Source organism: Phyllostomus hastatus, unplaced genomic scaffold (genome assembly GCF_019186645.2).
Source record: "Phyllostomus hastatus isolate PE091 unplaced genomic scaffold, TTU_PhHast_1.1 phas_scaffold_555, whole genome shotgun sequence".
Taxonomy (NCBI): Eukaryota; Metazoa; Chordata; class Mammalia; order Chiroptera; family Phyllostomidae; genus Phyllostomus; species Phyllostomus hastatus.
This window is the reverse complement of record NW_025334036.1, coordinates 11,520,990-11,548,853: the sequence shown is the minus strand read 5'-3', so window position 1 is coordinate 11,548,853 and position 27,864 is coordinate 11,520,990. Positions and strand designations below refer to the sequence as shown.

Sequence of the window (27,864 nt, the reverse complement as noted above, 5' to 3'; positions counted from 1 at the left end):
TTTGCCGCAGGGGCACCGCGCGCCAGGGGAGCAGCCGCCCTTGCCTGGCCTCTTCCCCGGCGCATCCGGCCGCCCCGATGAGAATCTTCTGTCGCCGTGTCTGATGCCACTTACATGAGGCTCCTCCGGTGGTCAGATTGGTGGAGACGCCCCGGGTCGTGCTGGAAACAGAGTTCGCTTCGGAGGGGCCGGCTTTTCAGCTCCGCTGGACGAACAGAGTGTGGTGTCGGACGGCGGGGGTGGTTGTGGGACCGCGTGCACGCACCTGGTGCCGGGACCGTGCGCTTTAACGTGGTGCAGGTGGCAGAGGTTATGTGACGAGTGTTTTACCACAACCAAAAACAACACATTAGTGAAACTAGAAAACAGGACTGAAATAATATTTTAGAATGAAAGGGGGGCACGCGTCGTGAGAGAAAAGGCTGACTAACCGCCCCTGCAAACGCGCCCCCGCCCCCGCACGTAGACGCACGCACCGGCGTGCACCCGCGGCTCCCGGGATCGCGTCCCCTCGCACCCGGGTCTTGCTCCGCGGCCCGCGTTCCCGACGCCGGGAGCGCCGTCCTCATCTTGCGCTCCCCCGTTTCCAGGTCTGCAACGGCTCGGAGCAGCCCCGGAAGCAGCAGCGCTCCGACCTCAACGGGCCGGCGGACAACAACAACCTCCCGGAGGTAACTGCGCGGGGAGGAGCATCCCGGCCCCGGGGACTGGGCCCGGGGTGGGGCTGCCCGCCTGTCCGGTGCCTTCCAGCGGGATCCAGCCCAGCTGGGTGTCCCTGGAGCCGGAGGAGGCGGTGGCGAGGGCAGCCGGCCCGCCGGTGCGGACTTGCACCACGCATGTTCATGGGTAGGGGGTCGTCAACGCCCCCAGACTGGACTGAAGCTCATTCTCCCCATTGTCTGACATGCTCTAAACCCCAGTTTTTTCCACCATGGTACTGCCAACATCGGGGGCCAGGTGGTTCTGTGTCGGGGGACTGCCCTGTGCCTTAGGGGTACTTAGGGGCCTTCCTGTCTCTGACCACTGGATGCCAGTAGCAGCCCCTCCCCAAGTTGTGACAATGCCGGTGTCCCCTTGGGGAGAAAGCCATCCTGGTTGGGAAGGAACCCTGTTCTTCCCAGCAACATGAGTTTACGAAACAGCCCCGTACAAACAAACACGGCCACGGCAGAGGCTACGCCAGAAGTAGTAAGGTGGTTTGGGTGAGACTGTGTGACGCTGATGCAGTGCCGATGGCCCCGTGGGGTGGTGTCCAGTCCCCTCCATCTTGCTCTGACAGCCGGGCCTGGCAGCTCTCACGCCCCCTTACCCCTGGCGGGAGAGCCTTTGGGTTGGATGGCCTCTGGGTGCCCTTCTGGCAGTGACACGCTCATCTGAGGGTCCCCAAGGGTTAAGATGATGGCCTTTAGTTTTCCACAATTAACTTACTAATCCTCACCCCAGGATTTGGTTTCCTGGATTTTTAGAGAGAGGGAGCGGTAAGAGGGAAACACCAAGGGAGAGAGAAACAATGACTGGTTGCCTCCCATACACGCCCTGACCAGGGATCGAACCCGCAAACTTTTGGTGCACGGGATGACACTCCAAACCACTGAGAAACCTGACCAGGACTCTCTCTACTTAAGTTTTATGCATAACTACGGACACTGGTTTTCCCTTGGGCGCTGGTTTTCCCTGGGCAGTAGGTTCCCCACGCGCCCTCCTGCCCATCACAGTGAGACTTCCCGGGGAGTCCGGTTGTCGGGGGTGCGGCCTCCGCCTGTCCTGCAGGCCGCCCGCTCACACCTGTTGTTTCTCTCCTGACAGACGAAGAAGGTGGCCTCCTTCCCCAGTTTTGTGGCTGGTAAGTGACTTTGAGTTTTCTCTCTCGGGGACTGGAGGAGGGGCGGGGAGTGGGGGGCAGCTGCACTTTCTGTCAAAGCAAATGATACTGTTAGCTTTTCGGGGACCGGGGGTGGTGCAGGTTCCCCTGCAAAGCCTGTGTGGAGAGCGCAACTCCGAGGTGGGGAGGACGCCGGGAGTGGAGGTCCATGCGCATTTGTTTACGCAGCGCCGCTGAAGCCTCTCTCTGGTGTGTGTCGCGGGTCCGGTTAGTCGAGGCACAGCCCACCGGGTAGGCCACGCCCTCCGATTACTCCGCCGCCACTGCGGGCTCGCACACACGGCCGCCGAGGGTTGGACTGAGAGACTGAACGTGTCTGCACCAGCAGCCAGCTACGATTGCGCACTTCTGATGAGAGTGGACGCCGTAGGTCTGAGTGCGGGCTGCTCCTCCGGTTTCCGGCTCTTCCCCTCCACCCTCCTGTCCTGTCTGTTTGGAAGAGGTTATTGTTGCATTTCAACATTTCTTTAAAGCCAAACGGATTGACCCATTCTGTATCAACCTGGGGGGCGTGGAGCGTACTTGCTGGGCTTTGGGGTGTGCCAGGTAGCCTTGGGGGGCCCCACAGGAGGTTCCCCGATTCCATGGCGAAGAATCCCCTACGTAGGGTCTCTCTCTCTGCCAGAAAGGTGTCTCCTGCCCTTGCGACTGCATTACCTCAGACAAGGTCACCTTGGTTCTTTCAATAAGCCGGTCATTCATTTTACGGAGGCAAATGGATCTGCAGAAACTGCAGACCTTTCTCACCCCGTTTTTTGTTTTTTAACCTCACAGCAGTGCGTTTTCTGTGGTCACTCCTTTCCTGTGGTCCCCACCCCCAACCCTGCCCCTGGGAAGTGTCAGCCCACCCTCCATCCTTAGGGCCCGTTTCTGTTCCGTGGTGTTCGTGCACTGGTTGTGGGTTGTTTTTAGACTCCCCATGTGGGTGAGATCCCCCAGTGTTTGTCTTTCTCTGTCTGGCTGACTTCACTCCATGTGGTGCCCCCTCGGGCCACCGTGCTGTTGGGAATGCAAGATTCCATTCTTTCTTGGAGCGGGTAACACCCCTGCAAGTATGCGTGTGTGTGTGCGTGCGTGTGTGTGTGTCTGACTCCTCCCTTCGTTCCCCTGCGGGCACTCACACTCCGCTGTCACTGGTAGCGCGGCTGTGGGCACTGGGCTGTGTCCGCCGTTCTGAGTGCGTGTCTCTGTGTTTTGATAAATACCCAGAAGCGGCGTGGGGTGGGGTATATGGTGGCTCTGTGTTTGACTTTGTGAAGACCCCCCGTACTGTTTTCCGTGGCTGCACTAATCTGTAATCCCGCCAGCCGTGCACGGAAGTTCCCCTTTCTCCACGTCCTGGTCAGCACTCGTCTGTGGGTTTACGGGTGGTGGCCACTCTGACGGGCGGGAGGTGACAGCTCAGCGTGGTTTTAATCTGCGTCTCCCTGATGATCAGTGACACTGAGTGTCTTTTCACGGGTCTGCTGGCCGGCCATGTGTCCCGTTTGAAGGAGCATCTACTCAGGTCCTCTGTCCGTTTTTAAATGGGTTTGCTTGTTGGGGTTTTATGTTTTGCATTAAGTTGTATGTTGTACATTTTGAATACTAACCCATATTCGATGTTTCATGTGCAAACATCTCCCCCCCTTCAGTGGCTGTCTTTTCATTTCGCCAACAGTTTTCTTCACTGTGCATAAACTCTTCAGTTTGACACAGTCCCCCTGGTTATTGTTTATTTTGTCTCCCTTGTCCAAGGAGGCCTACCAAAAGGATACGGCTGAGTGTGATGTCAAAGAAAGGCGTTTTCGTCCACTTTGAGTTTACTTTTGTGTGCAGTGTGGGAAAGTGGCACAATCTGTCCTTCCCTCCCCTCTCTCTCTTCCTTGCTTGCATGCATCTGACCAGCTCCCTCTGCACTGCGTACAGAAGAGACCCTCTCTGTTCCCCCGTGTGTTCTTGCCCCTGCTGCCACAGGGGGACTGATCGCAGAAGCAGGTTCGGTCGTGGGCTGTCTGTCCCGTGGGCCTGTGCATCTGTCTGTGCCGGGTCCCTGGCCTGGGGATGACTGTGGACCTGTCGTGAGTACACACCAAAGCGGCTCTTCTTCTCCGCAAATTCGGCGCGTGAGCCCGTCTCTAGCGCTCCACTGGGCATGAATAGGTTGAGACGTGTCTTAAAATAGTGGCTTTTATTCCCTGGTAGGGGTTTGTTAGGGTTTCTGTGGCTCGTGTTTGGGTCAAGACAAGAATGAAAAGTGAATTCGACCCTGGAAGTCTCCTTGTCTCTGTGCATCCCAGACCTGGAGTCCCTCCCCGTGGAGGAAGCCACTGTGAGACATCTTGTGAATCCTTCCAGGAATTTCCTGGACGCATGCAGGCCTACATACAAACCTTTTGCTTAGACTAGACGTCTACCTGGCCTCTGGGGTCTGCACCTCGCTTTTTCATTTCCCAGTAGATCTTGGAGACGACATATCGACCCCCCAATTGTTTCCGTGACCGAGCAGGGTCCCGGGACAGGGACGAGTGACGGTGGTAATTAGTCTGCAGTGAGAGCGGTGGTGAGTGGCCTCGCGGATGTGTCTTTGCGCTCAGGGGCGCGTCCTGTTAGAGCCCCAACAGGCCAGCAGCCGCGGACTCAGACCCAGCTGGCCGGGCTGCCCCTCCAGAGCAGGGGGCGGGGCAAGGGTGGGGGCCGGGCAGGTCCCGCCCTCGGTCCGTCTCAGTGCGGCTCCCCGACGCCCAGCACCTTCCACCTGCTGGGCCTTCGCCCCGGCGGACCGGTGACAAGCCGGGTCTCGTTCCCTCCAGGTACCTGGCTCCCGTCGGGGGTGAAGCCAGACTCCTCACTGCACGTTTGCACGCGGTTTGCGGTTCTCTTCCTGGGCGGCGTCGGTTTCCTCTCCTCTGTCGGGTTTCGGTTTTTCGTACTGACTTGTGCTACTCTTTCCACAGAAAGGAAATGAGCACTTTGGTGTTTTTTGCTAACATTTTCCTCAGGTTACTGTTGTCTTTTATGATTTTTTTTTTGGGGGGGTACATTTTCTATCTTGCTGAACATTTTACGTAGTCAAATAGACTTGTCATTTTTCCCTGCGTTTTTGAGGGTAGTGTGACCATCACGCTTCTAAGATTTATTTCCTTAAATCCTTATCTGAGGACAATGCTTATTGATTTTACAGAGTGGGGGAGGGAGGGAGGGAGAGAGAGAAACATGGATCAGTTTTCCCCCATGCGCGCCCCCCTCCCCCCACGGGGATCCCACCCACAACCCAGGCCCGCCCCCTGACCGGGACGGAATCCTTTTGGTTCACAGAACGATGCTCCAACCAACCGAGCCACACCAGCCAGGGCAGATTATTTTTTGAAATAAACTTTTATTCTAGAACTCTTGTGATTTTATTTTAAATTACTTAACTGTTTGATTTATGTGGAATCTGTAGTCGCCCGCACCTAGGTCTGTTTCTGGCCCTGTTGCCCCCATGCGCCCGCTCAGGGGCCAGGCCCAGGCCGCGGGGGTCTTGCAGGGACCTCAGCGCCCCCGTGTGGCCACCCGCCCTCACCGCGCCGCCCTGCTCATGGCGGCCACGGGGCCTCGCGTGTAGTTATTTTTTTCTAGAAATTTTAGAATCAGCTTACCTAGTTACACAATAAAAATTCCTGTTGTTTTATTTCATGCCATTTTATTTCGGTTCAGTTTATTTCATTGTATTTTACGCGCGCCATGCATTACCATGTCGACGCAGGAGAAAGCACCTGCGTGACTGTATAGAATGTTCCATCCCCAAAGGGACTTCGCTTTCCGTTTATTCTGGGTTTGTAATCACTCAGATTTCATTCATAAAAATTCAGCTTATACGTTGTGAGTTTATTCCTTGCAGTTTTATTCTTTTCATTGCCTTTGTAAACCTTATTATTTTTGTTTTACTCTTTTTTTCTAACTGGTTGCTATTTATAGCTCCAAAGAAAGCTATTGGGTTTTTTTTATATATTAAATTTGAAACCATTGCCTTCATGAGTTCTTATTTTTTAAATGGATGTTTAGTTATTTTCTTATTTTTTTTTAGGGAAACAAACTTATTTATTCTATTTCTCTACGAGTAAGAATGGTTTGTGCTGTTTCCCGTCTTGCTCTCTGTTCTGTTTCCCTCTTCTGTACTTGGCTTAGGTAGAGTGCGAGGAACGGTGTAATACATAACAGACAAGAGTGACATTAAAAAGTGACAGGTTTTTGAAGGACCCACCCATTTAATTACATCATAAACAACTTCAAGCATATGCAAAAGTGTACCTGACTAATGGACCATGTTTAAGGCTAATGCGTTGATACATACTGGCCCTTTCTCAGGACCACACATAGTTTTGACATTTGTCCCAGACCCTCGTTCTTGAGCACACAGACATAATCCCGCCTTTGTGTTAATCCACGATTCACACAGCAGCCTCAGAGTAACCGTCCCAACACCCAAGCGCACCTGACTGCAGGTGCCGCAGAAGATCGGATGGCCCTGACCTCGGTCTTTGGCCCGCAGCCCACGAGGGCGGACCCTCAGACCGCCGTGCGCTCCGAGATCGTCTGAACTAGTTCTCCTCCGCGTGGGCTCGCCCGGCCTGGACGCGCCTCCGGATTCACGCTCCTTTCAGCGCCCTTGACCTCCGGTGTGCGGCTCCGTGAACCGCGTGGCTCTGGAGTGAGGTCCCCGTGGCCGCACGTGCAGCGACGTCTCCTCCTTCCCACTGTGGACATCGGTTTTGATGTTTCCCACGTTTGTTTTCTAAGCCTGTCTTCTCCTTTCTTAGGCAGACGGGAGTGAATTAGACGTCCTTGTCTCCGTCTCGGGTTTTGTACTCAATACGACATCCCGGAGATTAGACGCAAGGCCCACACAGGCAGTGTATGCAGGTCCCACCCTGGGCGGTGGTGGTTCCCAGTGCGGGTGACTGGGGCAGTTCCCAGGTTCTTTCCCCTGTAGTGAGCAGCCCCCAGCATCTTCCTGTTTGTGCCGGGTTTGCGCTCCCTCTGCTCCCGCGACCCCCGCACGCCTGTGCGCAGGGCCTGTCGTGGGCAGCCTGTGCGTGGTACTGAGTCTGACTTCGACTCCGTGTGATTGCTTCTCTCCCGCCTGGCAGCCAGGGGCTTTGCTGGCCCGTGGGGTGTCAGCAGCCCATGCAGGAACTGTCAGACCCTTTCCACGGGGGGTCAGCCAGCCCGTCCTGCAGACCTGGGCACAGCCTCTCGCCGGGGACCGTTCTGTGGGTCTGCATGTCCAGACGGCGTCTTCTCTCTCCTGTCAGCCTTTCAGCGTCACCAGTAACGGGGGGCTTCTCGGAGGCACGCCGTGTGGCGGCGTGGGGGGCAGGTGGGACCCTTTCAGGGCCTGGACACCACGCTCCGGGGCTGTGGGCAGCAGGCCCCCCACCCGAGGGCCTGTTTCTCAGCCCTGACATCCCCCACTCCTGCCCCTCTGCCCCTTCTAGTCCACCTCCCCAGGGCCAGCTCTTGCGCCGATCTGGTGACCTCTCTGACGTGTGGCCTCCACGCTCCTCTGGCCTCACCTCCAGATGGGCCACCACCAGCGGCCCCCCTTCTCCTGGTCGCGCCGAGGCCCCCCTGCGTGCTGGGCCCTCGCCCCCTCAGGCATCTTCTCTTTTCTGTCTCACCCACTTCCCCTCCACTGGCTCCGAGCACGTCTGTCCTGTCCTGGGTCTGTCCACAGCCCCCAGGCTCTCCTTAACCGGAGTTTGGGAGTGGCTGCCCCAGGGTCCGCACCTCCCCCCCCCCCAACCCCTCAGTTCACCGGAGGCTTCTGCCTGGTCTTCTCTGACGGCTCTCCAAGGTCATGACCAGCTTCCTTGTCACCCTGACGGGAAAACAGGAGGGCTCTCTGTTCTCCCACTGGCAGCTGGGTGTGCGCCCCCACCCCCACTCCGTGCTGAGGCTCTGCTCTCCTGACCGCTGTCTGTCCCCTGTCTGTCTCCCGGCTTCTGGGCTGCGGGTTTGCCGCCCTCTGCCTGCCCATGGGGCGTCACTGCTCCGCGGGGCTGGCCCTGGGCCCCCGCCTGCCCTGGGCTCCCGCCTGCCCTGACCATTCGGCCCAGTCTGCAGCCCCACTGGGCGCCACACCCCGTGCATTCCGGCTCCCAAGTCCGGCTGCCTGCTGAGCTGCTTTCGAAGGACTCCCGGCTCCTGCAGCTGAACCTGCCCGGAATTCCCGCCCCTAGCTCAGCCCTCTCACTGGGCCCCTCCCCCATGAGTGGCAGCTCCGTTCTTCCAGTCCTGATTCCTGGCCCTCCTTGTCCTCTCCTGGCACTGCCTCTGGTCTTCCGGTCCTGTTGAGAGCATTCAGCCTGTGGTGCCTCACAGGTCTCATTGCTGTCACCGTCACCGTCTTCATCGCCATCATCATCACCACCCCACCACTTGCCAGGACCCGTAGCAGCCTCAGCTGCTCCCCTTCCTTGCTCTCTGCTGTCCGCCTCTCTGCAGCCAGGGTCACTTTCTGAAGCCAGTGTAGTCGGGCCACTTCCCTGACCCACACCCCGTAGGGACAGCACTGGCGAGGCCCCAGGGCCCTCACATCTGGCTGCTGCTTTGTCTGTGGCCTCGGCCCGTTGCAGCTGCCGGCCTACGCCTACCCAGGCGTGTGCATCTTCTGTGGCTCACCTACGGCACTGTGCTCCCCGTGACCCCAGGGCCTTTGCGCCTGCTCCTGCTTCAGCCCAGAAAGCCCTCCTGCTTCCTCCTGTGGCTTGTTGGCTCCTGTGCGCCCTGCAGACCTCAGCCCCAAGGGCAGCCACGCGGCACCTCCGAGGGCAGGTGTCCCTGTCACTCCTTCCCCGGCATGGTGCCCTTCCTGGGGTTCGCCACCGGCCACCCTGGTGCTTTCACTCGGCCCCAGGGGCCGGCCTCAGCCTGTGAGCTCTGTGTTTTCCATGGAGCACCACCCGTAGACGGGGCCGGGGCTCCGAACCGCGCAGTCCCTGCACTGGCGAGGGCGATCCTGGGCAGAGCCACCGACACGACTCGGGCTGTCCTCGCGGGCGCAGTTGGGGCACGGAGGCCCGCCCCGTGGGCTGGAGGACTGGGCGGAAGGAACTGGGTGGGGCTACGCCTGGAGGCCCTCCGGGGGCACGCCACACTCCCAGCCGCCCCCTCGAGCAGCCTGGGGGGAAGCAGGCACTGGTCTCGGGGCTCATGAGACCCCCCACCCCGCGGCCAAAACAATCATTGGAGACTCTGTCCACACCCACCTTCAGGGGCGGCAGGGGCGGGGCTCCACACACTGCTCTGGGGGTCCCCCACCCTCACCCCCTTCCCCGAGAGAAGTCGAGAGTCTGCAGGCCTCGGGCGCTCAGCCGAAGGCTCCATGGGGGGGGGGGGTCCGGGCGCCTTATTCTTCCCGCAGACACATCCCACTCACACCCGTGCGAGTATGAATGTCGTCGAAGGGAAACAAAAAGGAGGGACCACCACCCTCTGGGGAGGCTGTGTCTCTCCCGATCCTCCATCTTCGGTCCTTTGACCTCCTGACCCCCGCTGGCGGTCCCGGCTCGGGGGCAGCTCACGAGCTGAGCCCAGTGAGAACAGTTTATGCTCTAAAGGGCCGGCCGGCTGCTTTCGCGCAGTGACAGAGCCGTTTGACTTTTGCATCCGCCTTTGTGACCGCAGCTGAGGGCTGTGTCTGCGGGACCCCGCCGCCCTCCCCCCACCGCATCGGCTGCCCTGCTGTTCTCTGCCTCCTGGTTTTCTGCCCTGACATGGGGGGGCGCCAGGTCCGCTGGGCAGGCTGGGGCACCTCGGGCCCCCTTTGCAGGATGGCTTCCTGTTTGAGAATGAGCAGGACGGAATGACAAGCGCCCCCTGGAGGAGGGCTGACTGCTGGGTGCAGGTGTAGCAAAGCCCTGACCCCTCACTCGAGTCTCCCCAGGGAGCAGCTGCCTGTGATTGTGGGGTGGGCACCCTCTGCCCACACGAGTCCGTGTCCCCAGCTGGGCCCAGACCTGGGGAGGCTCCCTGCAGGGCGCACGGGGCCCAGCTTAACTCAATCTATGGGGGATGGGGATTGCAACGGGTACGGGGACTTCAGGAAGGGCCAGTGAGCTGACCGAGGGGCTGGCAGATGGCAAGTTCAAAAACAGTGGCCTTGGCAGGTGGAGGTTGATCGGAAGGGAAGGCCTCGCCCCCACCCCAGGGACTGGGGGCCCATGGGGTGCCATGCCAGCCTGCACTCCCCAGATAGGCCATGGGGACGCTTGCCAAGGCCTGGTTCTGGTGGCGGCTGAGGAGAGGGGGCAGTTACCCCAAGGCTGCTGGGACTACCAGGCCTTTCCTGCAAAGTGACGCCATCTACTGGTCAGTAGCAGTCACTGCAGGGAGGAAGTGACTGGCCCCACCACAGGTGACTGCTGGCAGATGACAGACTCCAGGAGCTGACTGGACCCAGGGCTGCAGGGGGGGTGGGGGGCATGGGGAGGGGTTCCTTCTGCTCTGTGCTCCCAGCCCTCCTCAGCTGGGGGCGGGTCTGTCACCTCTAGAGCGAGGACCGAGGCACAATTGCTGTGGTGACTGCTTCCACGCATCCGCAGAGCCCGAGAGGGTTCTGATCTGTCCCTCACAGAAAAGCCCGCTGACCCCTCGCGGCAGCAGCCTGTCCAGTGCAGATCCACTCACCGCGGCCGGCTGTTTGCATGTACATGAGTTAATTATGCATGAAGTTCAGAAGTTCAGTTCGTTCGTTGCCCTGGCCACAGTTCAGGCGCCCAAAGCTGTGTGTGACCTGCGGTCCCGTGTGGAACAGTGCAGAGATGGGACATTCCCTGTCGTGGCAGAAAGTTCCGGGGACCGCGCAGGCGTGGAGGCAGCGGGTGGGACCAGCACCGCGTGCACTGGCCGCACCGGGGGTGCGGAGGATGGCAGGGCCCAGAGGGCTCCGGGCCAGCAGGAGCCCCGAGAGCAGAGAGGCAGAGAAGGCTCTAGAAGAATCAGAGGGTGACAGGCCGTTTCTGTCACCATCCTGAGTTCTACAGGGTTCCGGGGAAGGCACAGGAATGCTGCCGTGTTGGGGAACGGTAATCTTCTGGAATGGGAGGCCCTGGCTGTCGCCTTGGAGGTGGCAGAGCCACCTGGGCTCCAGAACTGTCGTCCTGACAGAGTTTGTGCACAGTTTTCTGACCCGAGGGCTGGCTGCGCCGCGGGCCGTGCAGCCGCCCGCCGCCCTCCTCTGTCCCGCGGGCGGAGGCTGACCGTGCCCCTTCAGTTCCAGGGCCCTGCGAGCCGGAGGACCTCATCGACGGGATCATCTTCGCGGCCAACTACCTGGGGTCCACCCAGCTGCTCTCGGAGCGGAACCCTTCCAAAAACATCCGGATGATGCAGGCGCAGGAGGCCGTCAGCCGGGTTAAGGTAGGGGCGGGGCGGGGCGGGGCGGGGCCAGGGCGCAGGCAGCTCAGACCCACCGCCCTCCGCAGGAAAACCTGAGGCGCCCGGCCAGGCTGGGGTGGGCTTTGGCCTCAAGCAGGAGGGCCCTGGGCTAGGGCCACAGGGCAGCTCGCTCCGTAAAGAAGAACTGCCCCGGTCCCTGCCCCCTGGGCAACAGGACGTGGGGGAGAGGGTACTGGGAGGTGTGCGGGTCATACGACATGGTATGTGGGGTTCGAGTTCCGGTCCGACAGCCTGGGCCCTTAGCGCCTGTTGAGGTGCCGCCCGTGGAAAGGGAGACAGACGTCACCTTTCATTTCACTTCGTGACCTCCAGGAAACTGGGGCCTACTTGAGCTCTGGGTGTGGCCGGGCTTCTGGCCAAGCCAGCGAAAGTCATGGGGTCGGGGTGAGGGGTGCGGTGGACTGCGGTTGCTGCGCCCCTGTCGGGTGACGAGCTGCGTCAGCCCCTCCCCTGTCCTCCCTGTAGACACGACCTCTTGTGAGCGAGGGGAAGGGATGTGGCGCCTGAGCCCACCAGAGGGCAGCACTGAGCCCGCCCACGGGCCCTACGGCTCTGCAGGCGGGGCCACTCTGCCCGGTGCTCAGTCCCGGGGGTCGGCCCCGGGGGTCGGGTGCTGGAGGGATGTGAGAGGGTCTCTCCGCGGCGTGCTTGCCCGCCGAGGGGCTGGCTGCTCACCTGTCCCTGGGCCGAGGTCTGAGCCCTGGGCTGTGGACCCCAGAGCTGCCGCCCTCTCCTCCTCCAGGCGCCCACATGTTTGTCTTTGTTTTCTCTCTTGCACGCTGCTCAGAGGATGCAGAAAGCTGCTAAAATCAAGAAGAAAGCGGTGTGTAGGCCTGCGGGCCTTCCTGTGTTTCTGTGGCTTGTGCTGTGTGGGTGGCGGGGCGGGTCCCCCCGGAAGCAGGTACCATGGCGAAGGGCGTTCCCTCCGCCCTTGTGGGTAAATGCTAGACTTTCGAGTGAAACCACACTTTTTCTTTTAAACCCTCTGCTGACGGAAGAATGCAATCACGGCCCTTTTGTCTTTCTCATCTTCCTTTGAGGCTCTGAGTGCCGGAATGTGCTGGAACGTGGTTAATGTGGCGCTGTTACTGTTTTGCATAGGCGTTTTTAAGTGTGGCATTTGCCTGGGCCTCCTGCAGAGAGTTAATTAAATTGTTCCGATATTTAAAGACTCATTAAGTTTAATTTACTAAATCTGGTGGATGAGAGGTTCAGTTCTCCCAGGAGACGCCGTCTCCAGTGGAAATCTCCGGAGTCCGGACAGACTCTCAGAAAGCGGCCACCTTCCCTCCCGCGTTTGCAAACCTGGTCATGCAGTCAAGGCCGGGCACCTTCTCACTGCCCCCCACGCACACCCGCCCACCCCTGCACCGGAAGTAGCAAGTGCCCTGTGGGAGAAGGCTCCCAGCTCCGGCTTCTGGCTTGAACAGCGAGCCAGGAGCCAAGTTGTCTGGGGGTGTGGCCAGAGGACCCTGCCCGGGGCTCCCTTTGCTCTGAGGGGACATTTCTGTCCCAGTGCGACAGGTCTGGGTGCAGGCAGACGGGGCTCCGAACAGCCTCAGCTGCAAGGCCGGCCCATCTCCCCCCGTGAAGGGCTGGCTGTCCCTCTTCCAGGCAGGGAGGTGCTCAAGTTCATTGTCAAGGACCCCTTTTCTGATCTGCCCACAGCTGGCCAAGCGAATGACCACAGGAGGTGCTCCCTGAGCCCAGGGCCCCAGCAGAGCGCCCACCCCCCCAACACTCACTGGTGACTCTCGGGGCACGGTCCCCACCCACAGACGTGCCCACCCCATTGTCTGGGCCCCTCTGTAGGATCCGCTCTGTCCCGGCAGAGAGTGTGACCGTGACCTGGCCTGGTCCCTGTCATCAGGCAGGGCTCAGCTTCCCACGGTCGCTCCCCAGTTTGAGCGCAGGTCACGTTCCCCCCAGAACCATCAGGACGACGGAAAACCAGAGTCCCCCTGCCCCTTCTCTCCTTCCGTCCTGACCTGCTTTTCACCAAGAAGGATCTGGGCTGAAATGCCAGGAGATAACCTTTAAAAGCATCCGGATGCGGAGTGTAACCCGGTTTGTAAGACCGGGGAGAAAGGGACCCCCCTGCAGTCCCGCAGACTGGTTTGCATGGGCATGTTGTGGATGCTCTCGTCTTTAGAGCCGTGTAAGAGCAGTGCCACCCCGTGGCGAGCCCAACGGCCCGGAAGACTCCCCCCCAACCCCGAACACAGCAGAAACGCAGATCTGTCTCGGTGGCAGGGGGCTGCCGCCTGCCACCCGCCAGACTTGAGGAATTGCTGGGAGGGGCCTTTCTGAGTCTGGATTTGCCAGCGAGAAATTAAGTCACAGCTTCTCGCTCTCTGGAAGCGGGGGATGCAGTACTGCAGGCCCCTGGGTGACCACAAAGAATGGCTCCCCCCCATCGCAAACCAGAGGCGCTCGAATGGCATCGGCGCCCCGAGGTAGTAATCAGGGTCCCCCGGATGCGCCGACCCACTGGTCGGGCTTGGGGGGGACCCGAGTCCTCCCCAGGCTGCTGGGACTTTTCCTGTGCTCCTACGAACGGCCAGGCAGTGAGCATACTCCAGGAGGTGACAGAGCGGGGGCCCTTGCGTGACAGCGTCCCTAGGAGGGCCACATGCAGCCCGGGTGGGGGGCTGGCTCCCCTGAGGGTGCTCGGAAGGCGGGGACCGAGCCCGCTCACGGGGCGTGGGCACGACTGGCTGCTTCGATTGGCAGGAAATGCTGACGTTGGAATGCAACTTCTTTGAAAACGTCTCCCCCGTTTCCCGGGGATACGCAGAATCCCAGATCCGGGGCACGGAGTCTGGGGGCGCAGAGCATGCCTCTGCTGAGTCTGTCCGGTTTCGGGGGGCGGAGGGACTGCCCTCTGGCCGCTGCAGCGCGGGCCCTGGGCGCCGGGTCCCCCTCCTGCTCGGCTCCCGCCCGCCGTCCCTCCTCCCTCCTCCTCCGGCTCCCCGCCTCCCAAGCTCTCTCGCTGCGGAGCGCACGCCAAGGCGCTCGCACCGGCTCCCCGAAGGCTGCCCCACGCCGCGTGTCCCCGTAGGGGCGCTCGGCCGTGCTGGCCCCGTCGGGCTGTGTTCAAGCTGGGGCTCCTGGTCTGTGACCGTGTCCACTGTCCGTCCTTAGAACTCTGAGGGGGACGCGCAGACCCTGACCGAGGTGGACCTCTTCATCTCCACCCAGCGGATCAAGGTGTTGAATGCGGACACACAGGTGAGTGTGTGGAGGCTGCTGTCGGGATGCGTGCAGCGGCCTCCCGACGCCCCACGTGGGCTCCAGGGCCGGGTCTGGCTGTGGGGCAGGGTGAGTGTGGGTGGCCGGGGTGGAGGCCGGCTGGGCGGTCCTGCGCTGTGGCCCAGCTGCCCCTTGGAGGTGCTGGGCCGCCTGTTGGGCACGGGCCACTGCCAGCCGAGAGCGTGTCCGAGGGAGTTGCCGCAGGAAGGTGGTTTGACAGCCTTGCAGCACCAGCCCAAGGGCTGAGGAAGGGACAGGGGTCAATCAGGGCGGAGCAGGGACTGGCAGCCACCTTGGTAGGAGCCATATTGTCCCACTGTTGTGTTGGTGGGCGGCAGCCCTGCTGGCGGGTGACCCTGCTGGCAGGTGACCATGCTGGCAGCCGTGTTGGCGGGTGGCCCTGCTGGTGGGTGGGCAGCGTCCTCCTGTGAGGACAGTGGCCGTGCCATCGGCCTGAGCTGGGTGGGTCCTGGAGAAGCAGCATATTCCCGACACCTGGAGATGGATTCGGGCACCTCTCGTGGTGGCCAGGGATCGGGAGGTGGTGAAGAGCCCCCCCGCCCCAAACTGTCTGGTTCTGGTGTCTTGTCCTGAAATGTGGGCCCTGTGGCCACAACACCCCCCCCACCCCACCCCCATAGCTTTGGCTGGACAACAACCCCGCTCTGTGGAGACAGACGCGGAGCGGTGCTCTCTGCAGAGACGGATTCTCTGAGGTGGGAAGGGGCCTCGGGGGCTGCAGAAACTCCGGCCTTCTTTTGTGGGCCGGGGACAAAGGCGTGACAGACTGAGCGATTAGTTTCCCAGCGCCAGCGCCGGGGCCGGCCGCCTGGTCAGTGGGGAGCGGGGTGAGGTGTCAGAGGACAAAAGCCATCGGGTGACGCCCCCCGGGGCCAAAGAACTGAGTAGGAGTCCGGTGCCATGGTGTCCCCTGGCCGTGCCCAGGCAGCCTGGGCGCACTTGAAGGACGCGCCCATGCACAGCACCGGCCTTGAGGTGTCCCCTCTACTCGCCGGAGGTCCGGGCCAGGCACACACCTTGCGGGGAGGGGACCCTCCCCCATAAGCACAGGTGGCCTCTGCTCGGGTGGGGACTGGCTTCTCTGTGGGGCAGGCCCCCCGCTCCTGACGACGGCCCGTGCCCAGCACCCTGCTCCAGGGGCATCCCCTCGGGAGCTGTGAACTAAGGCCTGGTCCTCAGCCTGGGGCGGCTCGTCCGTCCAGGGGGTCTCGCAAGGGCTGGAGGTCTCTGTGGGTGTCACATCATGAGGAGGTATCGGTGCCCCTGACTTCTCGGGGGCGGAGGCTGGGGATGCTGCTCAGCCGCCACAGTGCGCGGGGCAGAGGTTCACGTCCAGAGTGGTCCGGCTGCCCCCCACCTCCCCGGCAGCCTGGCGCGCTCCCTGACTCGGACCCCGCCCCGGCCCGGCAGGAAACCATGATGGACCACGCCCTGCGCACCATCTCCTACATCGCGGACATCGGCAACATCGTGGTGCTGATGGCCCGGCGCCGCATGCCGCGCTCGGCCTCGCAGGACTGCATCGAGACCACGCCCGGCGCGCAGGAGGGGAAGAAGCAGTACAAGATGGTGTGCCACGTGTTCGAGTCGGAGGACGTGAGTCGCCGCGCCAGCGCGGTGGGCGGGGCGGGGGCCGCCCTCCCCGGGCTGGGGACCCGGGGCGTCTCTGGGGGCGTGGCCCGCGGGGCGGTGGTTTTCTAGCTCTGAGTTGGCGGAGGGCGGGAGCACGGCTTTACGTCGCGTCCTGACGCCAGTTCGTCGGGCGCTGGGTCTGGGCTGGACCGCGGTCAGACGTGCGGGACAGCAGCGGGCAGAGACCCCCACACGCCTCTTCCCTCCTAACACAGCGCGGCCGCGGCTCACTCTGCCGCTGTTGGGACGCGGGACGCGGTGTCGGCACCTGCCCGGCCACTGTGGCTAGCTCTGCTTTCGCTCCAGGTCACTTAAGGTCCTAGCGCGAGGAAAAGCTATTCGGAAGTTTAAAAGGCGGTAGACTCGCTTAGGGACCGGAAGGCCTTGCAGGCCTTGCATGGGGGCGGGGCGGGGCGGGAGGTCTTTCTGGGCCTAGAGGCAGCACAGGGACAGAGAGGGTGCTGCAGCCGGTCCCTGCGCTGGCCCCGCAGGCGGACCCGCCTGAGGACCCCGGGAGGCCGCTGCCGGCCGTCCCGCGGGGAGAATGTTCATGTCGCTCTCCCTCCAATGCGGACACGCGGGAAGGGCGTTCTTGCTCGCGTCCGGACTGGAGTGTGTGTCCGGGACCTGGCACCGCGGGGGAGGCGTGTGTGAGGGCAGGGCAGGCACAGGCAGTCACCAGCCTGCTTGCTGGGACATTGATGTCACCAGAAGCGCTCTGAGGCCGTGGCCCATGTACAGGAGAAGTTTAAACTCAGACCCCTGGTTCGCCCACCCGTCCCCTCCCCCATGTGCGGGTGTCCGGGACACTGGATGGCGCTTTGCTGTGGCTCTGGGCTGGGGGGGCAGTGTAGAGACCTGGTGGGAGGGGCTGCGGGATGCCGCCGCGCTGAGGGTGCGAGCTGGGGACGCTGCTGTGGCCGCGCCGTCAGCTTGGGGGGGACAAGGCTGAGAGCTGGGGGTGGGGGGTGCATCCTTGTCCCTGAAGGAGCGAGAGAAGGCCCACAGTGGGGTGTGAGGGGCGAGAGTATGGGACCCGGCTGGCCTGTGACAGCAAATGGGACATTTGGGGGAAATGGGGGACAGCATTGAGGGCCCCGGCAGGGCTCTTCCAGCCTTAGTTTCCCCTCCAGGCCAGGGGAGGGGAAGGGCACAGGTGACCTCCCTGCAGGAGGCCACCTCTCGGGCCGTGCAAGGTCCCCACCTGCAGGGGCCAGGCTCCGGGCTCTGGCTGGGAGCTGGGGGCAGGGAGCCAATGGCATGTGCAGCAATGCTTGGGGTCCTGGGCTGCCCCCCGCCCTGGGGGGCCCTGGGGTGGTGGCCTCGCTGTCTGCAGGAGCGTCCTGGGGTGGGGCTGGCTGTGCCGGCAGGACCCAAGGCAGGTTCCGAGGACAGTGGAAGCTGCACTCCCACCCACCTGGGGCACTCCCAGACCACCCTTCAAGCCCGGGTGCCTTGATGTAGACGGGCCCGTGGCCCAGACAGCCACCAGCAGCAGCCCTGTGACCCCAGGGAGGCAGGGCTGGTCCTGGCCTCCTGGTCCCTGCTCTGCCCTCCCCAAGGCCGTGTTCTCAGCGTCTGTGGGGACTTGGCGGTTCTCAGATGTGTGCAGGCTGTGGCGTCCCCGGGTGCTGGCCCTCTCAGGGCAGCGACGTCAAAATGCTGGTCTGGGGAGGGAACCGGGCGGGTCTGCCCCCCACCCCGTGGTCGAGGTCTGCTCAGGGAGGCAGGGCCGTCCACCGCAGGGCCTGTGTGGGGCCTGCTGCCCTTCTGTGCGGGGCCCGAGCACCTGCCACACTGTGTGGGGTCCCATCCCGAGTTGTCACTGGTGTTCGGGCCCTGCTCCCCCGGGGTTTGCTGGGGGTGCCCATGCAGGGGCCCCCTTGGTGGCACTGGGGAGGTGGGTGTGGGTAGACCGGAGCTGCTGGGTGGGAGGTGGCCCCGCTGGGAACTGAGAGGCCACTGAGAGTCCCCTGCTGTCACAGGCTTCACAGCTGTGAAGGTCCCCAATGCATCCCAGGGGTGCGGGTCCTCAGCTCGCGCCTCCTGCCAGCCTCCCCATGCCTGCGGCAACAGTTGGTGTCGGACACGCGGAGGCGTCCACACGTGTGGTCCTGCTGACGCAGAGCGACTTGCCCGTGGGGCCCCCACTGGCCTCAGCCGTGCAGGAGGATGGACTGGCGGTTGGGCAGCTTCCCGCGTGCAGGCTCCCGGAGAACCCGGGCCCCGTGTGCTTCTGGAGGAGAGGGGTGCAGACCAGGGACGGGGCGGTCAAGAGGGAAGTGGCACCACACTGATGTCCGGCAGATGACGTATCGTCTCTGCAGGCTTTATTCGACTCTGTGCTTTGTCCGGGAGCCTCTGGGGCTCAGAGCAGCTCCGGGGGGTGTGTGGGGGGGCAGGCAGGATGGGGCCCTGGCAGGTGCAGGCCTTGGATGGTCCCCCCCGGGGAGCGGCGTTGGTGGGAAGGTGGCTTTCCCCCACAGAGGGTCCCAGCTCCTCTCCTGGGGGCCACGCAGGCTCTCATGCACGCCGTGCTCCCTGGGCCGCAGGGCCTGGCTCCGTGCCGGCCGCTGAGGGTACCCCACCCGCCCCCCGCAGGCCCAGCTGATTGCCCAGTCCATCGGCCAGGCCTTCAGCGTGGCCTACCAGGAGTTCCTGCGGGCCAACGGCATCAACCCCGAGGACCTGAGCCAGAAGGAGTACAGCGACATCATCAGCACCCAGGAGATGTACAACGACGACCTCGTGCACTTCTCCAACTCCGAGAACTGCAAGGAGGTGAGCCGGACCCGGGCGCGGCGGAAGCTGGGGCGCAAGCAGGCCGAGGTGGCAGGAACCCCCCCTAGCCCCCCATCTCCGCTGAAGGCTGAGCTGCTGCCCGACCTGCCTCTCGCTCCTGCCTGGGGAGGGGAGCACTTGTGTGTGAAATGAGGTGTTGCTGCAACAATCAAACTGATTACCATCAGCCTTAATGACCTTGAAAACGCGCCTGCCAGTGCTGGCTGTGCACCCGGGGGAGGTTTCTGAGCAGCGCAGGAGGCAGCTCGCAGCGGAGAACGGGGTGCTCTGCTGGTAGTGGGGGCCCCCAGGGGTCTGCTGAAGCGGAGGAGCTCAAGCCCTGGGGTGGGGGTGCGCATGCGCCCTGGCGCTGTGGGATGGGTGGGTGGGGGGTGACCCTGCTGAATGCGGGAAAGGGGCCGGCTTCTCGTTGGGCGGCCTGGGCGGCTCCGAGAGCATGACCCTGGGAGCCGAGGGGAGGGAGGACTTCTCTGGACGCATGCAGGCTGGGTCTGCGGACACGCCCGTGTGGGGCGGGGGCCCATGTGGGGCAGGGGCAGGCAGCAGTCTGTGCCTGGCTCACCCGCCACCCCCACTGCCGCCGCCTCCTCGCAGCTGCAGCTGGAGAAGCTCAAGGGCGAGATCCTGGGCGTGGTGGTGGTGGAGTCCGGCTGGGGCTCCATCCTGCCCACCGTCATCCTGGCCAACATGATGAACGGCGGCCCGGCCGCCCGCTCCGGGAAGCTGAGCATCGGCGACCAGATCATGTCCATCAACGGCACCAGCCTGGTGGGGCTGCCCCTGGCCACCTGCCAGGGCATCATCAAGGTAGGCCCCCGCGCCCCGCCCTCCACCGTGCAGGTCGGAGAAGACCCCAGGATGCCCGGACCTGGGGGGCACGTTCAGTCTGCCCAGGACTTTCCCAGGAGCCCTGGGTCCCCGTGTGGATCCAGGAGGCGGGCTGTCAGCGAGAGGGGCCGCACTGAGGGTCTGACCTGTGAGCCTGCAGCTGCAGACCCTGTGGAGGGTCAGTGGAGGGGGCACAAGCCGGTGGCCCCGGGGCTTTGGCACCTGGTCACTCTCGGTCTCACGGAGCCTGGGTGCGGGGGTGGGCGGACAGGGGGCCCCGGAGTGCTGTGCACAGCGGGCTGCCCTGTGGTCCCCACCCCACTGCGGCCTTGGTGCCAGAGCCTGGCCTCATGAGCTGGCCTGTGGGTGGTCTTGTGGACAGCGGTGCCGGAGGCTCGGGTGGCCGCCGCCCTGGGGCACTTGGTCACCACCCTTCCGGGGGTCACACCCGGCCCACAGAGCAAGCAGAAGCTGCAGCCTCGGGGAGCCGTGGCACCTGACCCCTCCCCCAACCCCAGGCTGCAGCTGGCCACGTCTCGGCGTGGACACCAAGTGTTCACTGAGCCACGTGACCCTGTCCCCACCCCAGCCAGCACTGGGCCATCACTGGGGGACTCAGTGGACAGGGGTGCTGGGGCAGGTTGTGCGCGGTGTCACAGGGGGCCTCAGCCAGCTCTGTCCCCGTGCTCACAGGGTCTGAAGAACCAGACACAGGTGAAGCTCAACATCGTCAGCTGCCCGCCAGTCACCACGGTCCTCATCAAGCGGCCAGACCTCAAGTACCAGCTGGGCTTCAGCGTGCAGAATGGAATTGTGAGTCCGAGCTCCGGCCTCGGCCGCCTCCACCCTGGGGTCTGGTGCAGGGCGGCGGGCCCCACCTCGGCCGCCACAGCGGGACACACACGGCCAGTGGTGGCATCAGGTGTCCATGCACTCATTTGTGCGCCGTCGTGCCCGACTGTTCAGACCCGAGCTTGAGGCTCCGTGCTGGGCGCTGAGGGGCTGGAGGGCTTCCTGGAGGAGGTCGCCTGGGACTTGAGAGCACGTTGGTCTGCCCCCAAATCCGAGCCTGCTGCTCAGCCCGGGGCGCTTTAGTGTGGAGCTCCCAGATTCGCTGTCCTGCGCTGGGCCAGGGTTCCGGGAGGACCCCAGGAGGACCCCGAGGGCGGTGGCACAGAGATGGAGCTGGGAGAGGCGCAGGGCGAGGGCGGTAGGCCCGTCTGTCCCTCCGGGTCAGCGCGCACTGGCTGTCGTGACAGACGGCCCCCACTTCCACACACCTCTGGCCACGGTGGGCCCCGCTGCGTTTCCTGGCGGCCAGCGCGGCTAGGCCCCCAGCTCCTCTGCCAGGGATGTTGGTCCAGTCAGGGAGTGACACTGTCTGTCACTGTTGCACGGGGAGGTGAAGTCACTTGTCCCGAGGCTCCCAGCGGCCAGGGGCAGGACTGGCCCTGGGGACAGCGCCCGCCGGCTGTCATCAGACCCTCGTGCACCGGTCAGGGTGTCAGCAGGCAGGCAGGCGCGGGTGCGCTGGCTCCGGGGAGCAGCACTGAGGCTGGTGCGCCCTTAACTGTGCCCGGGAGTGCCCAGGGCCTCCCCGGCCGGCCGGTCTCTCCTCCGGCTGAGCCCACAGGGACCACAGACCACGCTGTGCCATGCAGCCAGGCTCCCTTGAGTCCCTGGGAGAGTCTGCTGACGTCTGAGTTAGTCTGGCTCGCGTGCCTCTTCCACTTCCGGCTCCGCTGCACGCAGCCCACGAGGCGTGCATTGGAGGACAGGCCCCGGGGGGCCCAGCGCTCGCTGCCTCTGTCTTCCCACAGCACCAGCCAGTAGATAATACCTTCGTTCTGAGAGGGGCGCCCTGTGACATTAGGGCCCCGTGGCTCCGGGTCCCTACCACACACGCCCGCCCCCAAACTCCCACCGGGGAGCGGGGGTGATGGGAGGTGGCTGTGATGGGTGGGGGGAGCCCCCGAGGGGACGGCGAGCTGACCTGACAGTCTACTGCTTAGATCTGCAGCCTCATGCGGGGAGGCATCGCCGAGCGAGGGGGCGTCCGCGTCGGCCACCGCATCATCGAGATCAACGGGCAGAGCGTGGTGGCCACGGCCCACGAGAAGATCGTGCAGGCGCTGTCCAACTCGGTCGGCGAGGTGAGGCTCTGGGCCCCTCAGTCCAAGGGGTCACCTCGGTGCGGACCACGGTGGGTGCTCCTTCCCTGGAGAGGGAACCCCTCAGGGTGGGGCTGGCACACCCACGGGTGGTGGGGCCGGGGGAGGTGGCAGGGAGGGGGGATCACAGTGCGCCTCTCGTTGCCGGCAGATCCACATGAAGACCATGCCCGCCGCCATGTTCCGGCTCCTCACGGGCCAGGAGACCCCGCTGTACATCTAGGCCCCGAGGAGCAGGGGCCGGACTTGCCCCCGCAGCCAACCCGAGGAGGCTGGCTCCCCGAGGGGCGCCCTTGCCCCCCTTTTTCATGACACGAGGGGCACGTCTGTCGGACGAGCGTCGCAGGAGCCCGTCTCCGCGCAGCAGCCCAGGATCTCACCGCGTTCCGACCCGTCTCTCCTCGCGGCTGACCAGGTGTGTGGGTCCCTCTGTGGCGTGGCGTGTCTGTGCTCCCGGAGCTGGGCCGGGGGTGCCTGACGGCCCCTGGAAGGGCTGATGGTACCGCTGCCACGCCCGCGGGAGCGAGGGCGCCGTGACTTGAGGTTCCGGGCTGCGACCGTGTGGAACTTGGAGGAAGGAGCCGCTCCTGGGTCACACAAAGGGTGACAGCCACGGCACTGCATCGCTGTCGCTCCTGAGACACCACCGCAGGGTCCACTTTGCATTCCGACAGGCCGCTCTTCGGACTTGAGGGTCTCCAGGTGGCCCGAGCTCACCTGCTCCCTGGACCCTCCTGGGCACACCCCACCTCCAGGGACACGGGGGCGGCCCTCTACCCACACACACGCGCCCCCCCCAAACACACAGCCCTCCACCACCCCCGGGCGCCAGTATTGGAGCGCGTGCAGGTCGCCGCCGCCGCCAGCCTAGCACGGCCCCACGGGGCGGCACGAGCGGACACCACGCTGCCCGGGTCTCCGCCCTGGCCCCGGCCTGGGAGATACACTGTGACTAAAAAGCCTTACCACCCTGAAGCGCTAGGACCCCCGTGTCCCAGGACGACCCGTGTGTTGCATGCAGCCGCCCTCGGGAGACTCGCTCACGTCACTAATAAACGCGAACTCACGATGAGGAGCCGTCTGCCTGGCTGGTGTGTCCACAGACAGGGAGGGGGCGCTCCCAGTGGCAGGCTGGTCCTGGTGACGGGGCCCGGACCTGCCCCCCGGCCCACCAGTGTCCCCGGAGTGAGACGGGCTGCTGACCGGCTGCACGTGGGTCACCCTGGGTGAAATGGACACTCCTCCCTGGAGTGCTGCGTGCATACGCGTGTCTGTGTGCGTGTGTGGGTGCACGTAACAGGCGGACCGCCGTCCCCGGCGGTCTCCCTACCTGCAGGTCTGGGCAGCCTCTGGGCGCCAGGGGCCTCTACGGCTCTCGCACAGCTTGTCTCGGTCCGGGGTCACCTGGCGTGGGGCAGGGCTGAGTGTGAGCCTGGGGGCCTCGGGCGGCCGCACTCCCTGCTGTGGCGCCCCCCAGGAGGTGGGGGCCCCACACAACCACACACGCTGGACAGTCCACATCTGTGAGCTGGGAGGCTGCACGCCTGCCCTCCCCGCCCCGGGGCCCGGCTCCCCTGCAGGGCCCACGGGCGCTGAGCCGCCGTCTCTGCCCCACTGAGACCTCAGAGAGACGGGGGCCGGAGAGAGTTTTTATTAAAACACCGACCATTGTGAAAACACCTTGAGGTACATTAAATAAATACAACCTTCCAGTGTACCGATGGCCCTCCTGGGGCTTGGAAACCATTTCCTGTAAATTGTGCCTCGACAGCAGCATCTGTGAAGCGATACGGCAGGGGAGGGGCAAACGTACGTTTGAAATGAGCGTTCCGTGACTCGGTTTCTCGCAGGCAGGGAACTCGCCCCGTGGTGGCCAGCCGTGGGGGGGACCTGAGGCCCTGGTGGAGGGAGTGCCCCCACCCCCAGAGCGTCTCCCCGTCCCCAGGCCGGGGTCAAATAGAGTTCACACAGGCTGCGGTCCTCCCCTCTGGGTCATGGGAGGGGGCCGCGAGAGCACCCAGGCCTGTGTAGACAGGGGTCCCTGCGGGTGGGGGTCAGCCATCCCTTGGTGCCCCACCCACGTGGTCCGGGGCTCCGGCTCCCAGTGCCGCTGAGCAGAGCAGGGCTGAGGGTTCCAGAGCCGGTGAGTGGGGTCCCGGCCTGTTCTGACTGCACCCCTCTTCCCAGGACCTTTCCCAGAAGCCTGGGCCCTCAGGCCACAAGGGACCCGGGCTGGGGGAGCCTAGCTGTGTCAGCGCAAACCCAGACCTGAGCCGAGGGCTGTGGGCGGGGCCCCCAGAGGGGCTGGGAGCGTGGGCTTCCGGCCAGACACCTGCTTTGCCTTTAAGGGGCGGCGGGGGCGGAGGGCAGAGAAGGAGGGAGAAGCAGCAAATGACAGCACCAGGCCAATCTCCTGGGGGTCCCCTCACCCCGGTGCTCAGTAGGGACAGTGTGCTGGGGCGAGCCCGAGAGGTGGGGGTGGGAGGGGTCAGGGCTGGCCGCCAAGCACACAGCCCCCGGGGGCCCGGCCCAGGGACCCTGGGACACAGGAGGCACCGGACAGGGCCTCCCCCAAGACCAGGGTGTCGGGCGCTGCCGGCAGACCTCAGGGGATGCCCCTTGGAAACGTCGCCGAGGGACTGGCTTTGGGGGACTTGAAAAGCCCTCCACTGAGGAAAATTAGAGAACAGACTTCCCGTGTCATCCTCTCAGTAAAGTGTCCCGTGTTGTATCTGAATAAAGTGCTCTGAAGTTTACCTCCGGGCCACCTGTCTGGTTGTCGTCAGAAGGCGGGACCCACAGCTCCGGCTCTCCTGCCCGTGGGCGGCGGTGACAGGTCAGTCCAAGTGCCCACTGCTGAGGGCACAGCGGCGTCCTTCCCGCCTCCATGGTCCCTGGTGCCACAGGGGGCTCAGCGTCCCCTCCTCAGCTTCCAAGGACACAGACACGGACACCAAGCACAGCGGGCACCGGCCAGCCCTCCTCCTGCCAAGGCTCGTCGCCTTGTCCCTCCAAGGGTCCACTGGCTGCAGCGGAGGTCCAGGTGCTGGTGGCGGCTGTTGTGGGTGGTGCAGCTGCAGGCGTGCCCCTGGCTGCAGAAAGTGCTCCAAGGCTACCGCTGGGCAGTGGCCACCACTAGTGCTGCCGAAGTGCCCAAGTTCAAGGTGCCCCAGCTGCCGGCCAGAGGAGGCTGGGCCTGCCTGCTCCCGCAGACCCGACCCGGTAGATGTGTGCGCGTGAAGACACGGCCGGGCCCCCAGAGACCCGCTTTCTCAGGAGACGCACAGGTCGGGGACACCAGGCCTCGTCCCCCGGACACCGAGAAAACCCGGAAAGTGGGCTTCTCACCAGGGCTCGCGACTCTGAATTCAGTGACGTGCATCCGCTGCTCGGTAGCACTTGAGCCAGTTAGTGCAGAGGGCGCTGGAGGGGGAGGCACTCCACAGGGGGTGGCACTCCACAGGGGGTTCCCACAAACCCCTCGCCACACCCGTCACTGCCCGGCCACAGCAGGCCCTCCCTACGGTGGTGCGCGCGGCAGCCTACAGTCCCTCGGGCGGCGCGTGGGCCCAGCGCAGACGCGAGGCTGAGGACCCAGGGAGAACAGCGCACGGGAACACAGCCTTGTCACTGGATGTCACCCCCGTCCCCTTAATGCCACGGCAAACGGGGGTCGGGGGTGAAGGGAGTCCGGGTTCCACGGCCCTGGGTTTGAAAACACTGTGTCTCCATTCCGTGACTGTCACCTGCCACCAGGTTCTCGTGGCGCCGATCAGTGCAAAGTGCCGCCTGCTTGACAACCGTAGAGTCCACGAGGGACAGGAGAGGACCCTCCTGCTCTGCGTCACCCCCAGGAAGACAACTGAGAGCGGCAGCAGCAGCCCCCAAGCCACCCCGTGGCCCCCTGGGCCGCCGGCCTCTCCCCACACGCGCACTGGTTTCCAGCAAGGCTGCTCTGCTGCCCGCCTGTCCGAGGCCCCGTCTAGACTGGTGACCGCTTCACACCCGGTCCAGAGCAGCCGCGTGGACGGTGGCACTCCTCGGACGTTACTGCCGCGTGCCGTGTCTCGGGGGGTAGGGCGTGGCTGGCGTGTTCCAAAAACTTAGCCACCGAGACCCTGGCGTCTGCATGGGCTGTGCCGTCCGCCGCCGAGCGCGGCCGCTCTTTGGAGACCACCCGTGAGGCCTCCGGCACCACGTGCTGCTGGCTTTTCCAGGCATCTGGCTCCAGGGGAGGCACAGGCCGGTGCCGACGGGCACAGGCAGGCGCGACAGAGTGAGACCGGGAAACTAAAAGCCAAGGGAAAAGATAAAAACCTGAAAATGGCCGGAACAGAAACAGCACAGAAGGCAGCCGTTCAATAGTCTTTAAAAAGCTGACGCAAGCATGCTAGGATTTCGGGTCCTGGGTTGGCGACGGGGACATCCCTGCTTCCTGTGTCCCCTCTGTCCCCCTTGGGGCCTGGCCCCTCTCAGTACTGAGCTAAGGTGGGATTGAACTAGGGGGCTGCAGCTTCCCGGAGCTGGACAGGTGGAGAAGGGCCATGTAGAGCAGGGTCCCCCTCCTGACCCCTCTCTGCTAGAATCTTCGAGCTCACGGGGGGCCGGGGTCCCTCTCGACCTTCCCGGCTCTGTGCCCTTCACCCTTGTTGGTCTGATGGGGTCTGCAGACAAGTCTGCCTGGAGGCCAGAGCTCAGTGAGAGCCCCGCCGCGCACAGCGGGCAGATCTGAGGGCCCCTCCCAGCGCCCACCAGGCCAAGGGCCCACGGACGAGTGCTGGTCTCCACTTTCCCAGGGGCAGCCAGTGGTGGGCAGACGGCGGCGGCCTACTGGCCAAAACCAGATCAAAGCCCGACTCGCCCCGTTTCAACTCCCACGATAGAAGCGCTTGCTGGTGGGCTGGGCGTTTCCGGGTGGCAGCCAGCCAGCCCGACCGCTGGGCACGAGACCCTGACACCCCGCAGGTGGGGACAACCGCCCCTCAGGGCAGAGCCTCACAAGCACGCAAGGCGGAACATGCGGCCGCGTGCGTGTGACCTCACAGCCTCTGGTGCGTCCCACGTGGGCGGGGCTAGTGGGGCCCTGCTTCTGGTCAACGCTGTGAGGAGCTGGATGACCAGTCGTACCCCCCAGCATCCCCGCTGCCCCCGATTCACAGCAGGTGTCACGCTGTTTTAGAAAAGAAGCGTCTCACCGGTCCCCAGAGCAGCCGGAGACGGTCCTGCGTCAGGGTCCTGGTGGCGGCAGGCATCGTCTTCGACACAGAGCACGCAGCGCACGCCCAGAAGGGAAGAGGAAATTCCGGGTCACGCCACACCTAGCCTCCCGAGGCTGAGACGTGCACTTGCGATGCCAGCCCAGCAGAGGGCGCCCCGCCACGGGGCAGGCAGCGTGGCAGAGAAGGCTCGGCCGGCCCACCCGGGGCGTGGCGCAGCAGGCCAGGGCCACAAAGCAGCCAGGACCCGTCATGGGGCACCACTCGAGTCTGGGGGCCTCCCGGGGCCTCGGGGGACACAGGCCTTTGCCGTGCAGAACACTAACCATCCCACTGGCAACAGTGTGGGGTGGTGGACGCAAAGGTGGCGCTGAGACAACTCGTCACTATACCACCTCTTCTCACCATCCCTGACACCTCCTGGTTTGAGGACAGCAATGTCACCAAGGGGGGTAGACCAAAGAGCTGTCGGGGCCACAGAGCAGGGCTCCACGTGCGTGGGGACCTTCCTGCCCCTCCGGGAGTGAACCTGGGCTCCAGTCTGCTCTGGGGGCAGGGGCTGGGCCTGGACCACAGCGTCAGAGGGGCCGGTTGGGGCGGGGCTTCTCTGTGGGAGCTGCGAAGGCGGGGTGGGGGG

The 27,864-nt window shown here is 63.9% G+C and overlaps 2 protein-coding genes across 12 annotated transcripts in view; one reads left to right on the top strand and one right to left on the bottom strand.

Annotated features, from left to right (window-relative positions):
• The window catches only part of APBA2 (amyloid beta precursor protein binding family A member 2), a 76,962-nt gene extending 53,458 nt beyond the window's left edge, over positions 1–23,504 (top strand). For 4 of the 5 annotated variants that reach the window (XM_045824752.1, XM_045824753.1, XM_045824751.1 and 1 more), the window contains 11 exons: positions 591–671; positions 1,807–1,843; positions 11,121–11,266; positions 12,093–12,128; positions 14,450–14,536; positions 15,989–16,174; positions 18,812–18,991; positions 19,607–19,819; positions 20,534–20,653; positions 21,853–21,993; positions 22,163–23,504. In XM_045824752.1, the coding sequence (XP_045680708.1) occupies positions 591–671; positions 1,807–1,843; positions 11,121–11,266; positions 12,093–12,128; positions 14,450–14,536; positions 15,989–16,174; positions 18,812–18,991; positions 19,607–19,819; positions 20,534–20,653; positions 21,853–21,993; positions 22,163–22,234 (1,299 nt within the window). In that variant the 3' untranslated portion in view covers positions 22,235–23,504. The remainder of the gene's footprint in view (positions 1–590; positions 672–1,806; positions 1,844–11,120; positions 11,267–12,092; positions 12,129–14,449; positions 14,537–15,988; positions 16,175–18,811; positions 18,992–19,606; positions 19,820–20,533; positions 20,654–21,852; positions 21,994–22,162) is intronic. The other variant, XM_045824755.1, reaches the window with a different exon arrangement.
• A 143-nt stretch (positions 23,505–23,647) lies between these two features.
• The window catches only part of FAM189A1 (family with sequence similarity 189 member A1), a 189,937-nt gene continuing 185,720 nt past the window's right edge, over positions 23,648–27,864 (bottom strand). For 5 of the 7 annotated variants that reach the window (XM_045824756.1, XM_045824757.1, XM_045824758.1 and 2 more), the window contains 2 exons: positions 27,207–27,266; positions 23,648–26,301 (listed from right to left, as the gene is read on the bottom strand). In XM_045824756.1, the coding sequence (XP_045680712.1) occupies positions 25,994–26,301; positions 27,207–27,266 (368 nt within the window). In that variant the 3' untranslated portion in view covers positions 23,648–25,993. The remainder of the gene's footprint in view (positions 26,302–27,206; positions 27,267–27,864) is intronic. The other 2 variants (XR_006784031.1, XM_045824761.1) reach the window with 2 other exon arrangements.